This window comes from Myiozetetes cayanensis, unplaced genomic scaffold, assembly GCF_022539395.1.
Source record: "Myiozetetes cayanensis isolate MyiCay16 unplaced genomic scaffold, myiCay2020 scf30, whole genome shotgun sequence".
NCBI lineage: Eukaryota > Metazoa > Chordata > Aves > Passeriformes > Tyrannidae > Myiozetetes > Myiozetetes cayanensis.
In genome coordinates this window covers 105,408-117,647 of record NW_026087522.1, presented here as the reverse complement: position 1 = coordinate 117,647, position 12,240 = coordinate 105,408, and the positions used below count along the sequence as shown (strand labels likewise).

The following is a 12,240-nucleotide window of genomic DNA, read 5'->3' as shown; positions in this document are numbered from 1 at the left end:
CACCAACCTCTCCATGGATCTCCATGGATCTCCATGACCAGCAGTCACAACCTGCCCTCTCCCTTCCCCAGCCCACCTGGGAATTGTGCAGCAGCCACCACATTCCACCAGGCACTGCTCCTGGAACCCTGCCCAGCAGAAGGAGCCGAGTACTTGGCCCCTGAACCAGCTCTGGGGGTCTTTGCCCATCCAACCAGGACTGAGGGGCTCCAAAAGCAAACCCTGACCTGGATGGGCAGGAAAAGGTGCTGCCTCAGCTGGATTCTCCTCCCTGCTGCAGCAATGCCAGCTCTGCCCAGGGCAAGCTGAGGGTCCTGGAGCAGATGGAGCCGTTCCAGCACTGACTGCATCCACCCCATCAGCACTGAGGAGCTGGAGGCAGCAGCAGCAGCTGCAGGTAAAGCCCAAATCTGGTTGCCCAGAACAGTTTTTAGCACCCTCTGAGACCTGGGAACGAGAACAAACTTAAGGTTACACAGAATATAGAACTTTATTCATGTTAAATGCATCCACTCGCACCCCCACCTGTCACACGTTCTCCAGGACACCTCAGGCATGGAGCTCTGCCTGCCCTGACTGATGCTGGCAAAGCAACCCAGAGGGAATTTGGTCAGTGCAAACTACACAGGGAATTCTTCTAGCACTGGTCTGGGCAGCCCCTGCACAGAATATTTGCTCCACGAGGACAGAACGACCCCAAACCAACAGACAGCTGGAATTCAAGTGTCTCCAGGAATGCCTCCAACAGCCACATCAGTCAAACCCAAGATTTTTGGTATTTACACACTTGAGCCCTGCTCTGGATTCCAACCCTCCTCCCGGTGTCCATTCAGTTGTTGAAAATAATAACCAAAAATCCTGGTGAGGGATAAGCGGATTTTGCCCAAAGCAAGAGTGGGCTGGGAAAAGCTCTCCTGGGAAGAATGTGCCTGTGGGGAAATGAGCTCGCTCAGCCTGACAGGGAGCTGTGTAGCAAGTGCAGTGTGTAAATTATTTCCTACTGTGCTGTTTTCCTCCTCCTGTCAAGCACATCAGACTTGAGCTACTCCAAGGAAAGCTCAGGACAAGGACTCTGGAAGCATTTCTGATGGACAGAGAGCAAAGGGAGAACGGAACTACGGTGTTTGCCTGCAAAGGTAAAGCCAACAACAACCACAATCTCATGGAAAACTAAACTAAACTCTATAAAACAGTCAGAAAAAAACCAGGATCTGCTGCTGAAAGCGGCTCAGCTACTTCTGGAAAACTGCAAGAATTGCCACGCCCGGGAAGGACTTCCCAGCAGCAGGAAAGAGGAAGAACACCATAAATCCCAAGTTCTTTGCAATTCCTTTTGGTCAATTCCGTGTTCCAGCCCCTCCCCAAACCCCCTACCCCCCCCCAGAACTGGCCAACCTGCAACACCTCAAACCCAGGAACCGCCCGAGGGACACACTGGGAGGACCTGCCAGGCCCCCCAGGCCCGGGGGGGGAGCAGAAACCAGCTCTGAGCAACCAAGGAGGGCGGGGTGGGGTGGTTGTTTCAGTCGTCAAAGTCGGGAATGTCGTCGTAGGAGTAGCCCCGGTAGCCCTTGGAGGCGTAGTAGGCGATGCGCAGGTGGTAAAAGCCGGGCAGGAACACCAGGATGCCGATGATGAGCACGGGGATGGCCCTGTCCGTGTCCTGCAGGGGCACAGCGAGGAGATCTGCATGAGGGGCCTTCCTTTCTCCCACATCCCGGCCTAGGGGAAGGTGTCCCTGCCCCTGCCAGGGGGTTGGGGTTGTCTGTAAGGTCCTTTCCCACCCAAACCATTCCAGGATTCCATGGTTCATCCCTCAGGCCTGGCTGGGGGTGCTTTTCTGGCTCTACATCCTGCCCAGAGCAGCTGTGGCTGCCCCTGGATCCCTGGAAGTGTCCAAGGCCAGGCTGGAGCGACTTGAGCTGGTGGAAGGTGACCCTGCCCGTGGCAGGGGTTGGAACAGGATGATCTGTAAGGTCCCTTCCAACCCAACCCATTCCAGGATTCCCTGGTTGGTCCCCAAGGCCCGGCTGGCTGAGAACCAAAACTCCATCCAAAATCAGAAATATCTCAGGTGTCATCAGGCTGAGCCTTGTAATCCTCTCCTGGCTGCAGGAACCCCTGGAGGGACCTTCTCCTGATCCCCCCTGGATGTGCAGCCAGGGCTGGGAGCCCCAGCTGAGCTGCCTGTGCCTGGAGAGCCCCCGATAGAGCCCCAGCCCTGCTGGCTCCACGCTGATAAGCGGAGCTGCCAACGGACAGCGATTCCCTGCGGCCAAGGGGCAGGGGCAGAGGCACCCAGGCAGCTCCAAGAAGCAGATCCCCCCCCTTCCCATGGATCCACAGAGATGGGAAAACTGCTCCTGTGCCCTCACCACTCTCCTGCCCGAGTCACCAGATCTGCACTGGAGGTGATGACCCCAGGCCGAGGTTTTCCCAGGACAACGAGCTGGGAGATGAAACTGGACCCCAGGAGGGCAGGAAAACTCCGCCCTCCCTGGCAGGTGCCAGCCCAGCTCTGAGCCTGCTCCAGACTGCAGGGATCACAGGGATCTGCTGCCAGGGAAATGGCACAACACTGTGGTGGGAATGACTTTCCAGGTCTTTGGCTCTGGATTTCCACACTGAACACGATCACAGGATCATGGAGTGGTTAAGGCTGGAAAAGACCTGTGAGGTCATCAAGTCCAACCACAACCCACCACCATGTTCACCATTAAGTGTCACATCCACGTGTTTTTTGGACACTTCCAAGGGATGGTGACTCCACCACTGCCCTGCACAGCCTGTTCCAGGGCTGAATAACCCTTTCCATGGAGAAACCTTTTCCTAATATCAAACCTAAATCTTTTCCTAATATCAAATCTAAACCTTTTCCTGATATCAAACCTAAACCTTTTCCTGATATCAAATCTAAACCTTTTCCTGATATCAAACCTAAACCTTCTCCTAATATCAAACCTAAACCTCCCCTGGTACAACCTGAGGCTGTTTCCTCTGCTCCTGTCACTTGATGGTTCACGAGGGCTCAGGGCAGCTTTGAGGGCTGGGCAGGCAATGCAAAACTGATAACAAGTGTAATTAAAGTGCAATTAAAGTAATTAAAGCACTCACTCCTTTGCTGATGTACCCTGCCAGCAGCAGGGCTCCGATGATGATGAGGAAGGTCCCGATCATGAAGAGCACAACAGCCAGGGCGATGGCCTTGTAGGGGATCTTTGGTGGGCTCTTCTTGAACTGGATGGCAAAACCCCAAATACAGCCCAGGTTAACTCAGCACAGCTCCCCTCCCAGCAGGGCAGGGCTGGGAATCCCACGGGTGGCACGGGACACGCGGCTGAGGCAGCTCCTCCACGAGGGACCCTGCCCATGGAGACCCTGCTGAGCCAGCCCTCCCACCCAGCACTTCACTCTGCCCCAGGCCTCACCTCCCCCCGTGGAAACTCATCTGCTAAACAACCAGCCCTGTTCCCAGGGAAGCTCCAGGGTTTTCCAGAGGGGAAGGGCAGAGGGGGTGGCTCCCACCCGGCTTTGTCCCTCCCTGAGCTGCAGCTGCTCTACCAGAGAGGCACAAAGGAGCAGCTGCCCATCAGTGCAGAGCTGCCTGTCCTGCTTCACAGTTCCCTTTTCCTACCTGCAGGTCAATGTATCCATCATCAGTGCTGGAGAGCTTGGAATATTTCACCTTGCTACTGGGAATGCCAGCGGAGAGGTTGGTGCGGGACGGCATCATTCCATGGAGGGCTGGGCATCACCCAGAGCCTGGGGAACACAGGCAAGAGCAAAAACATGGGAGAAAAAACCATGGGTGGTGGAGTCTGGGAGCAGCAGATCAACTTTCTGAGGGGAAGCTAAAGAGTCAAGGCTGTTCCAACAGAAAGGGAAAAAATTTGCTCTTCAAAAATCGTTCTTCGTAAATTAAAACTTTTCAACGTATTGAAGCTTTTGATTCTAAGCTTAAAATGCAAAATGGGTGCAGCTGCAAGAGGGTTTGCCAATTCTGAAAGCAAAAGCCAAGCTTAAGGTTTGAACCTGTGCTTAAAACCAGAGTGAAATTCCCGAATATCCTGCCATGCCCAGCCCAGCTCCCGTTTGGCAGTGGGATCCCAGCCCCTGCTGCTTCTCAACAGGGACACCAGCAAATGAACCCAAACCAGAGAGAAACAAAGCAGCTTTTTTGCTGAGAAAGCGTGGAATAAAGTGAACAAAAGTGCACGTTCCAACTGTATCCAGGAAAGGATAAAGACACTCCTTCCAGAACAGGATTTAGCGTTAAAGGGGATGCATCTCCACAAAACCCTTTGTGCCCCCACGTTCCCCACTCAGGTTTGTTCCTCCTGCTGTAAATTTGACTTTTTTTAAAACAAAAACCCAAAGCCCTCTGATCTTAAACCCCCACAGCTGAACCTTCAGTTTGAACCTCGGGGCTTGTTTTGGTAGCAAAACCCAAATATAGAAAGTCTTTAGGAAATACCTCCCACCCACAGGGCGGTATTCCCAGCTCCTCACACATCCCTGCTTTTCAGGTCCCAAACACCCCCAGGGTCTCCTAAAAACCCCCACATCCCTGGGGGTGGATGTGCAGGAGGGGAAGAAACCAAAATAAATCAGCGTTTCTGAAATGAAAGCCACATTTCCCCACTCTGCTCCATCTCCCCCTTTTCTCCTCACCCACCACCCCATTATTCACCAGTTATTTTAGTAACTTCTGTGGAATTATTTCTCATTGACACCTGCACAAGTTGTCTGCCTTTCCCATACACCACCTATGAACAAGAAAGAAGCTATTCATGATAAATGCATTAAAAAAATTACTCTCTCGGGGAGTTTAAGGGCCAGGTTTAACCCCATTAAGCCTCACACCGAGCCCGGAGTGCCTTAAATCGCTCCAGCAGCAGAAACAGGAATATTTACTTCATATAAATAAACACGCAAGGCGTAAGCAACTTATAAGGCCAAAATAACCAAGGCTGTAATAATCCCAGATCTCAGCTGTGTTTTAAAGCCGGGGGAGGATCCGGGAAACGCGAGCGGGGATTCCGCGATTATCCCCTAAAAAGAGGAGCAATATTCCACATGGGACATACGGAAGGGCTGGGGGGGATAAGGGAGGGGTCACTCCGGCCCTTTTGGGAGCTCAGAGCTCACCGGGGACACCCCAAAACGTCCCCGGGACACCCCAAAAGGTCCCTGGGACATCCCGAGGTGTCCCCGGCGCATCCCGAGGTGTCCCCGCACCGCCGGTCCCCGGCTGGCCCCGGGCGCTCCCAAACCCCCACAAACCCCCCCAAAATCCCCTCCCCGAACCCCCCCAGCCCCCGTACCTGGTGCCGGCCCGGCCCTTCCGCGCTGCCCGGGAAGTTTATCCCGCTGACGGAGATTTCCTTCCAGGTCACGGCGGCGCCCGCGCCCCGCTGCCATTCCCGGCCTTTCCTTCCAGGGAAAAAACCGCTGGAGTTCCAGAGTTCTTGGACCGTGTCCCGCGGGATCCCCCCCGGGGTTCACATCTGGGGGGGTTTATGGAGCAGCGGCTCCGTCCGCGCCTTCCCATAGAGCGGCTTTCCCAAAGGATGCTCGCGGGTGTCTTCCAGCCGGGAATATGCCGGGACATCCCTGCAGGGCCGGGGAGGGGACACACACACACACAGAACACCGGGAATGTTAAATCAGAGCGGACAGGGTGCGGATGTTCCTCCTCCAAGGAGCTTCCCAAGGGAGCTGCTTCCTGTGAACGAGTAAAATACGGGCTGGATTTGGAGCCCGAGAAGCCCAATCTCCTTAAATCCCAGAGAATTATCCCTCCCCCCTTCTTATTTATTACCTCCTTGGTAGGAAAGTGTAAATATATAAACTGCTAAAACTGCCTCTCAAACGGGGAGGAAAACCTGGCATTTATTAACACTCCCCAGGCTTTTTTTTGCATTTAGTTGGGGGTTTTTGTTTGTTTTGGTTTTTTTTAAAGGGAACATCCTTTAAAATTTTCATTATCTGGGCCTGGCAAAGTAAAGGTCCAGCTGCTTTCAGGGTTTATGCAGAGACCAGACAGGACAGACGTGGGTGAGGACCAATGGTAAAGGATGTTCATTGCAACAACTTGGTCATTTCAGCTGTGAAAATAAGCAATTAAACAATTTGGCTGATTTTGACAATGTGTTTATGGGTAGAACAGCACAAAGGAAGAGTTTGGTGACCTCTGCTACAGCTGGAAGTTGCACCGAAAGGAATTTGCTTCAATCACTGGATTTACACTCCAGAATCCTTCCCTATTTCCGTGTCACAAATCTTGGATTCTCCGCCAAAGCCAAAGTTCCCACAAAATCCTTCTAAAGCCAGTTTGCCGTGGGCACCACAGGGCTGATCCCACCCCAGCACCACGACTGGAGGGACAAAAAGCCCCCTGGTTCTTTAAGGCTTCTGCCACTACTGTGACTGCTGAAAAACTTCAGAGATCTTCCTTTCCAGGCTTTTCCTGAAGGTCCTGAATTAACCAGCCGAGGAATTTGAGGGTAAATGGAGACACGGGGCAGCTCAGCATGGGAGGCACCTGCAGCACAGCAGCAAATCGGGGTCCAAACCACGGAATCCAGACCGGTTTGGCTTGGAAGGGATCGGAAAGATCGTCTGGTTCCATCACCTTCCACGAGCCCGGCTTGCTCCAAGCCCCGTCCAACCCGGCCTTGGGCACCTCCAGACCATCCCCAGGAGCAAGGCAGGGCTGCTCCCAACAGGATCAAGGTCCAGGGCACGGGGAAATCCTGTCCCCGGCTCCAGCAGGGAGCAGTGTCCGTCCCACGGCGGCACCGCCGCTCTGACCCAGCGGGATCCGTTTCCTCTCCGGCACTGCCACCTTGTGCCATCCTCCCGCTCCGCCACTCGGCCCTTCCAAGGGAGGTTTTCAGGCCGCTTGTGCTCAAGCTATTCCTGAGTTGCTGAGCACTGGGAAGGACGCGGCCCCCTGGAAAAATAGGCTTAAAACCATGGAATCGTCGGGGTTGGAAAAGATCTTTAAGATCAGCAAGTGCAGCCATCAGCCAGCACCACCACCGTGTTCACCACTAACCCATGTCCTCATCCACAGGTTTTTTGGGACATTTCCAGGGGTGGGGACTCCACCACCTCCCTGGGCAGCCGCTTCCAAAGCTTTACAACCGGGGACGGCAGCAGGGAAGGTGTGGGAGAGGCTCCCACCACGGACCTTCCCCGGGCGCAGCTTCACCTCAGAACAGCAGAGCCGGGGCCAGGAGGGGTCCCAGCGTGACCTGGGGGTCCCGGTGCCACCCCTGCCCTCGGGGGAGTCCCCGGGGCAGCCCCAGGGACACTCCCAGCCCGGGGCAACCCCTGCACCCCCTGATGGGATGGTTGTCACAGAACCCCTGCCCTTGATCACAGGCAGGTCACGGGAGGTGAATTCTGCTCCTCGGGTGAGACCCCACCTGCAGAGCTGCTCCAGCCCTGGAATCCCCACAGTCAGAAGGGTTTGGAGCTGCTGGAGAGAGTCCAGAGGAGGCCCCGGAGCTGCTCCCAGGGCTGGATCCCTCTGCTCTGGAGCCAGGCTGGGAGAGCTGGGGGGGTCACCTGGAGAAGGGAAGGATCCAGGGAGACCTGAGAGCCCCTTGCAGGGCCTAAAGGGGCTCCAGGAGAGCTGGAGAGGGACTGGGGACAAGGAATGGAGGGACAGGACACAGGGAATGGCTTCCCACTGCCAGAGGGCAAGGAGAGATGGGATATTGGGAAGGAATTGTTGGCTGTGAGGGAGTTGAGGGGCTGGGCTGGAATTCCCAGAGAAGCTGTGGCTGCCCCTGGATCCCTGGAGTGTCCAAGGCCAGGCTGGAGCAACCTGGATTAGTGGAAGGTGTCCCTGCCCATGGCAGGGGGTGGCACTGGATGAACTTTAAGCCCAGGCAGCTCAGCACCTGACAGAGCTTTGATCCACCCCCCTAAAACACATTTTAACAGGACAAACCCCATGAAATTATATCCTTTTATTTCCAAGTTTCAGTTAGAGTATCAGCTTCAAAAATAAATGAAGTCAAGTCACATAAACTTGTGGCATAATAAAAACATCAACCCTAAACTACACAGGTGAAACTCCAGGAGACATCCTGACTCATTAAATATTGTCCCCCTTCTCCTGCACAAGTTGAGAGGAGTCAGAAATTTCACCTTCAGACAGCATCCAAGAGATTATTGGGAGTACAGGAACAGACTAGGAAAACCCAAACGATTCCTATTTCCAAAGATACCAAAGAGAGCAAGACAAAAAGTCGAAAAATATTTACAAAGGTATCTACAGGCCAAGCCTAACAGTGCTCCCAGGACGCTCCAAGGCACTGGAATTGCTATCACCACCATTCCCTTCTCCAAGCCACGAGCAGATGCCCCTCAGTCCTGCCCCACTTAAGAGCCTTCCTGCTCGTCCTCGATCTTTGGAGCCAGGTAGTACTTCAGGTGTCCCATGTCAGCGATCTTGTACTCCACCACTGCCAAAGAGAAGGGGGGGAAAAGGGTCTTCAGAAGGTTCTACAGCAAATTCAGGTCACAAGTTCCAATCCTGCAAGATTTCTCCGGCAGAGCCACTTGCACTCACCCAGAGGAACGTCTGCAGACATGCTGAGTGTGACTGTAGGGGACAGGGGGGTGGCTTTGGTGAAGAAGTTCAGGTACCTCAGGGCAAAGGTCAGCTGGACTGGCTCGTTCATCTCTATTGTGACCTGAAAAACCAGGGCACAGCTCAGGAAATGCAGCTGCAGCAGCTGCCTCCAGAGAATGGCTCACACAAGTGACTGGGACATCTCAGAGGTCAGCACTTGGGGTCCAGGGCAAGGACCTCGAACTGGCCACGATTTGTGATGTACAATCCACACACCAGGGGCAGACACAGCTCTGTCCCTGCTCACTGCAGGGGCTCATGGAATTGTAGGGCACTCCTGAGCTGGGAGGGACCCACAAGGACCATCCAGTCCAACCCTCAGCCCTGCACAGGCCCAGCCCCAAGGGGACCATCCCAACCCTCCTGGAGCTCTGGCAGCCTCGGGGCCGTGCCCACTGCCCTGGGGAGCCTGTTCAGTGCCAACCACCCTCTGGGTGCACCAGCTGCCCCCTGAAGGTCCCTTCCAAGCCCAGCCCACCCCAAACCCCTCAGGCTCAGCCAGAGCAGCTCTGTGCACTCACAGCCTCCTCCTCCTTGTCCACGTTGCTGGTCTGGGACAGTTTGATGTTGCCGTTGCCCAGCTCTCCGTTGGCAGAGAACTTGACGCCGTCCTTGGCGCAGGAGATGACGACGGCGTCGCCGATGTGGCTCAGGTCGCGGCAGATCCGCGCGAACTCCGCCGACGGCATCTTCACCACGCAGCTGTACTCCTGCTCCTGGGGGCACAGGGAGCGCTGCCCTCACAGAGCCACCTTCACTCACCCTCCAGCCCTGGCACTGGTTTTTAACGCCTTCAGAAATCAGCCGCTCGGGCCCCCACTTACTGGAATGCCGAGCTGCTCCACGTCCAGATCCATCAGCTTCATCTCGTAGTCCGAGACCTTCTCCTGATCTAAAGGAGCAAAGCACAGTGTGACCAAGTGTCCCTGAGAAGTTACCAACCCGAATTTAACTTCTGTTATCCATCAGCTTCACCTCACGATCAGAAACCTTCTCCTGACCCAAACAAACAAGGTGCAGCGTGACCAAGTGCTACCAACCCGAATTCAACTTCTGTCACTCTTCCCCCCGCCCCAAAGCCACCTCAGCGATGACAGTGAGATCCACCTCGTTTCCTTGGGGCTGGAAATCTGGAAGTGCCCCAAACAGCCTCTTACAGGCTGAAAAAAGGACAGGTGAGGGCACCTGTGCCTGGCTCAAACAAGAGCCTTCCCCTTACAAAGGAAGTATTGCTCAAGTTTAGATCTCCAGACTCCCCCAGTTTGAGTATCAGGTGTCCCCTCCCCTTTCCCTGCTATTTCCCTCCCTCTGTGTGGCTCATGAACCACGTGTGGGGTTTGTGAGGCTGCCTGAGAGCATCCCACCAACAGAGGAGCTCCCAAAGTCAACACTCACTCGGTGCCTCGAACACCAGAGCCAAGGTGTCCGCGTTGTCCTCCGCCCGCAGGGTGATGATGTCCTCATTCCCTGCACACTTCAGGATTTTGGACATGCTGGAGGGGGAAGAAAAGGCAGGTGACCCTCAGGATTGGAAGCTGTGATGTTGCAGTTGTCAGAATAAAATACTCCAATCTGTGCTTTCAGTTTAGGATGATGTTGGGACTGCCACTCCCAATTTGTTGATTGGGATAATTCCTGGGTGGAATATCCAAGATCCATGTGATGTTTAGATTTGTATGAACTTTCATAAAAGCAGTGAACTCTTTTTTGGGATCAACCTTCTGGATGCTGCACTCCCAGACAAATGAGAGCTCTCCTTTTAACCCTGCTGGAAAAACAGGGGGTGTAGGGACTGTATTCCATGTCATATCCTGGTGTTATTCAGCCTTCAGAGTCCCAAAGTGCCTCTTGCCCTAAGAGCAAGAGGGTTGAGCATCCTGCAGAGGACAGGAGGACATTCCTGTCCCACAGCTGGACACAGGGACAGAGCTGATTCACAGAGTGGGTGAGGCTGGGAGGTACCACAGAGGGTCACTGGTCCCACCTGCAGGCTGAGCAGCCCCAGCTCCCTCAGCCTTTCCTCTCAGGGGGGCAGCTCCATGTCCCTGGACACAGCACTGCAGGGCTGAGCAGAGGGGCAGGATCGCTCCCTGCCCTGCTGCCAATGCTCTTCCTGATGGCCCTCCGGATTCTGTAAGGACCAAAAAAGGGCAACGAGGCTGGGGAAGGGGCTGGAGCACAAGTGCTGGGAGGAGCAGCTGAGGGAGCTGGGGGGGCTCAGCCTGGACAGGAGGAGGCTCAGGGGGGACCTTCTCACTCTCTGCAACTCCTGACAGGAGGGGGAGCCGGGGGGGGTCGGGCTCTGCTCCCAGGAACCAGCAGCAGGACAAGAGGGCACAGCCTTGAGCTGCCCCAGGGGAGGTTCAGGATGGGCTCGACGATCTCAGAGGTCGTTTCCAGCCTCGGTGCCCGCAGAGCCGCGATCCGTGTCCCCAAAGCTCCATGGCCGCGGCTCCTCCCGCCCCGCGCCCGCTTTTCCCGCCACTCGGCGCCGGCAGTGACGTCACGGCGCGCGCGCCGCGGAAAAAAAAAAGGGCGCGAGATCCGTGAGGGGAATTTGGGGGGGGGGGGGGAAGGGCTGAGGGGGCTCCGGGCCCCCGCGCCCCAAGCGCCGCCCCTTCGCCCCGCATCGCCCCTCACACACCCCCACACCCCTCACACAATCCCCTTCCTCGCCGCCCTCAGCCCGCTCTCGGCCGCCCCGTCCCAGCGCGTCCCGCTGAGGCCTCGTCGCCGCCCGACCTGGACAGGTTGACGCCCATGGCGATGTTGCGGTCGCAGCGGTACGTGTCGAAGCCCTCGGAGCGCAGCGTGAGCTGCACCAGGGAGACGTGCGAGGAGTCCATGCTCTGCAGGCTGATGCCGCCCGAGCCCAGGTCCCAGCAGGCCTCGGTGATGAGGTCCTTGAGGGCCTCCAGCACCCGCTTGAGCACCGAGCCCTGCACCAGCCGCGCCTCAAACATGTTAGCGACAGCACCAGCGGGAGCAGCGGCAAAAACAACACACGGGCAGCGACGGAGGAGTGAGCGGGCCTCCCGCCCACAGCCCTCTTTATAGGCTCTGTCGCCCCGCTCACCTCGCGTCACAGCCAATGGCCAGCGCCGCTCCCCTCCTTCTGCCCAATCCCATCCGTGCTTTCATAGAGGACCCCCCGCTGTCGACCAATCACAGCGCCGCTCCGCCCCGTAGTCCCGCCCCACCCCTCGGCGGGAGCCAATCACCGCGCGTGTTACACAGAGCAGCGGCCCCCGCCTCGCTGCGCAGCGATGGTGGCGGGGCCCGGCCACTGAGGGGGAACCGATCCCTGCAGGGTCCCCCCGAGGGGATCCCCGATCGCTGCAGGGCCTCGGCTGAGGGGAGCGCTGACCCCTCAGGGCCTGCCCGCAGGGACAGCGCGGCGGGCGCGCCCCTCCTCAGACACCGCTTCCCGACGGGAACTGCGGGCCGGAGCGAAAAGCGGCCGCAGGCCCAGCCCGTTGGTGCCGTTAGGACAAACACCTTCCCGCGCGCGGGGCTCCCCCCTCGCTCCCTCCCTCCCTCAGTGACGCACTCTCGCCTCCATCATGGCGCCCCCCCAACATCCGGGTCCG

At 56.5% G+C, this 12,240-nt stretch overlaps 2 protein-coding genes across 4 annotated transcripts; both read right to left on the bottom strand.

Moving 5' to 3' along the window:
* Window positions 1-471: 471 nt before the first annotated feature.
* Window positions 472-5,467, bottom strand: TMEM230 (transmembrane protein 230). Of its 3 annotated transcripts, XM_050325941.1 has the most exons (5): window positions 5,325-5,386; window positions 4,734-4,766; window positions 3,635-3,762; window positions 3,115-3,237; window positions 472-1,663 (listed from the first exon to the last, which is right to left on the bottom strand). In XM_050325941.1, the coding sequence occupies exons 3-5, from the start codon at window positions 3,731-3,733 to the stop codon at window positions 1,523-1,525; spliced, it is 363 nt and encodes a 120-aa protein (XP_050181898.1). In that variant the 5' UTR covers window positions 3,734-3,762; window positions 4,734-4,766; window positions 5,325-5,386; the 3' UTR covers window positions 472-1,522. The 3 variants fall into 3 exon arrangements, with proteins under 3 accessions (XP_050181898.1, XP_050181897.1, XP_050181899.1); XM_050325940.1 differs by lacking the exon at window positions 4,734-4,766 and having other exon boundaries at window positions 5,325-5,467; XM_050325942.1 differs by lacking the exon at window positions 5,325-5,386 and having other exon boundaries at window positions 4,734-5,101.
* Window positions 5,468-7,963: 2,496 nt separating this feature from the next.
* Window positions 7,964-11,673, bottom strand: PCNA (proliferating cell nuclear antigen). The gene is made up of 6 exons (XM_050325946.1): window positions 11,393-11,673; window positions 10,046-10,143; window positions 9,475-9,542; window positions 9,172-9,366; window positions 8,588-8,711; window positions 7,964-8,480 (listed from the first exon to the last, which is right to left on the bottom strand). Exons 1-6 carry the CDS (start codon window positions 11,611-11,613, stop codon window positions 8,398-8,400), a joined length of 789 nt encoding a protein of 262 aa, XP_050181903.1. The 5' UTR covers window positions 11,614-11,673; the 3' UTR covers window positions 7,964-8,397.
* Between the last annotated feature and the right edge of the window lie 567 nt (window positions 11,674-12,240).

Excerpts from the sequence above, each read along its gene's own strand:
- TMEM230 (XM_050325940.1), bottom strand. The coding sequence starts at position 3,733 with ATGATGCCGTCCCGCACCAACCTCTCCGCTGGCATTCCCAGTAGCAAG. Across the intron at positions 3,238-3,634 it reads ATGGATACATTGACCTGCAG|TTCAAGAAGAGCCCACCAAA; the intron begins GTAGGAAAAGGG and ends TTTGCCATCCAG. Across the intron at positions 1,664-3,114 it reads CAGGGTACATCAGCAAAGGA|GACACGGACAGGGCCATCCC; the intron begins GTGAGTGCTTTA and ends GTGCCCCTGCAG.
- PCNA (XM_050325946.1), bottom strand. The coding sequence starts at position 11,613 with ATGTTTGAGGCGCGGCTGGTGCAGGGCTCGGTGCTCAAGCGGGTGCTG. Across the intron at positions 10,144-11,392 it reads ATGGGCGTCAACCTGTCCAG|CATGTCCAAAATCCTGAAGT; the intron begins GTCGGGCGGCGA and ends TTCCCCCTCCAG. Across the intron at positions 9,543-10,045 it reads TCTGGTGTTCGAGGCACCGA|ATCAGGAGAAGGTCTCGGAC; the intron begins GTGAGTGTTGAC and ends TTGCTCCTTTAG.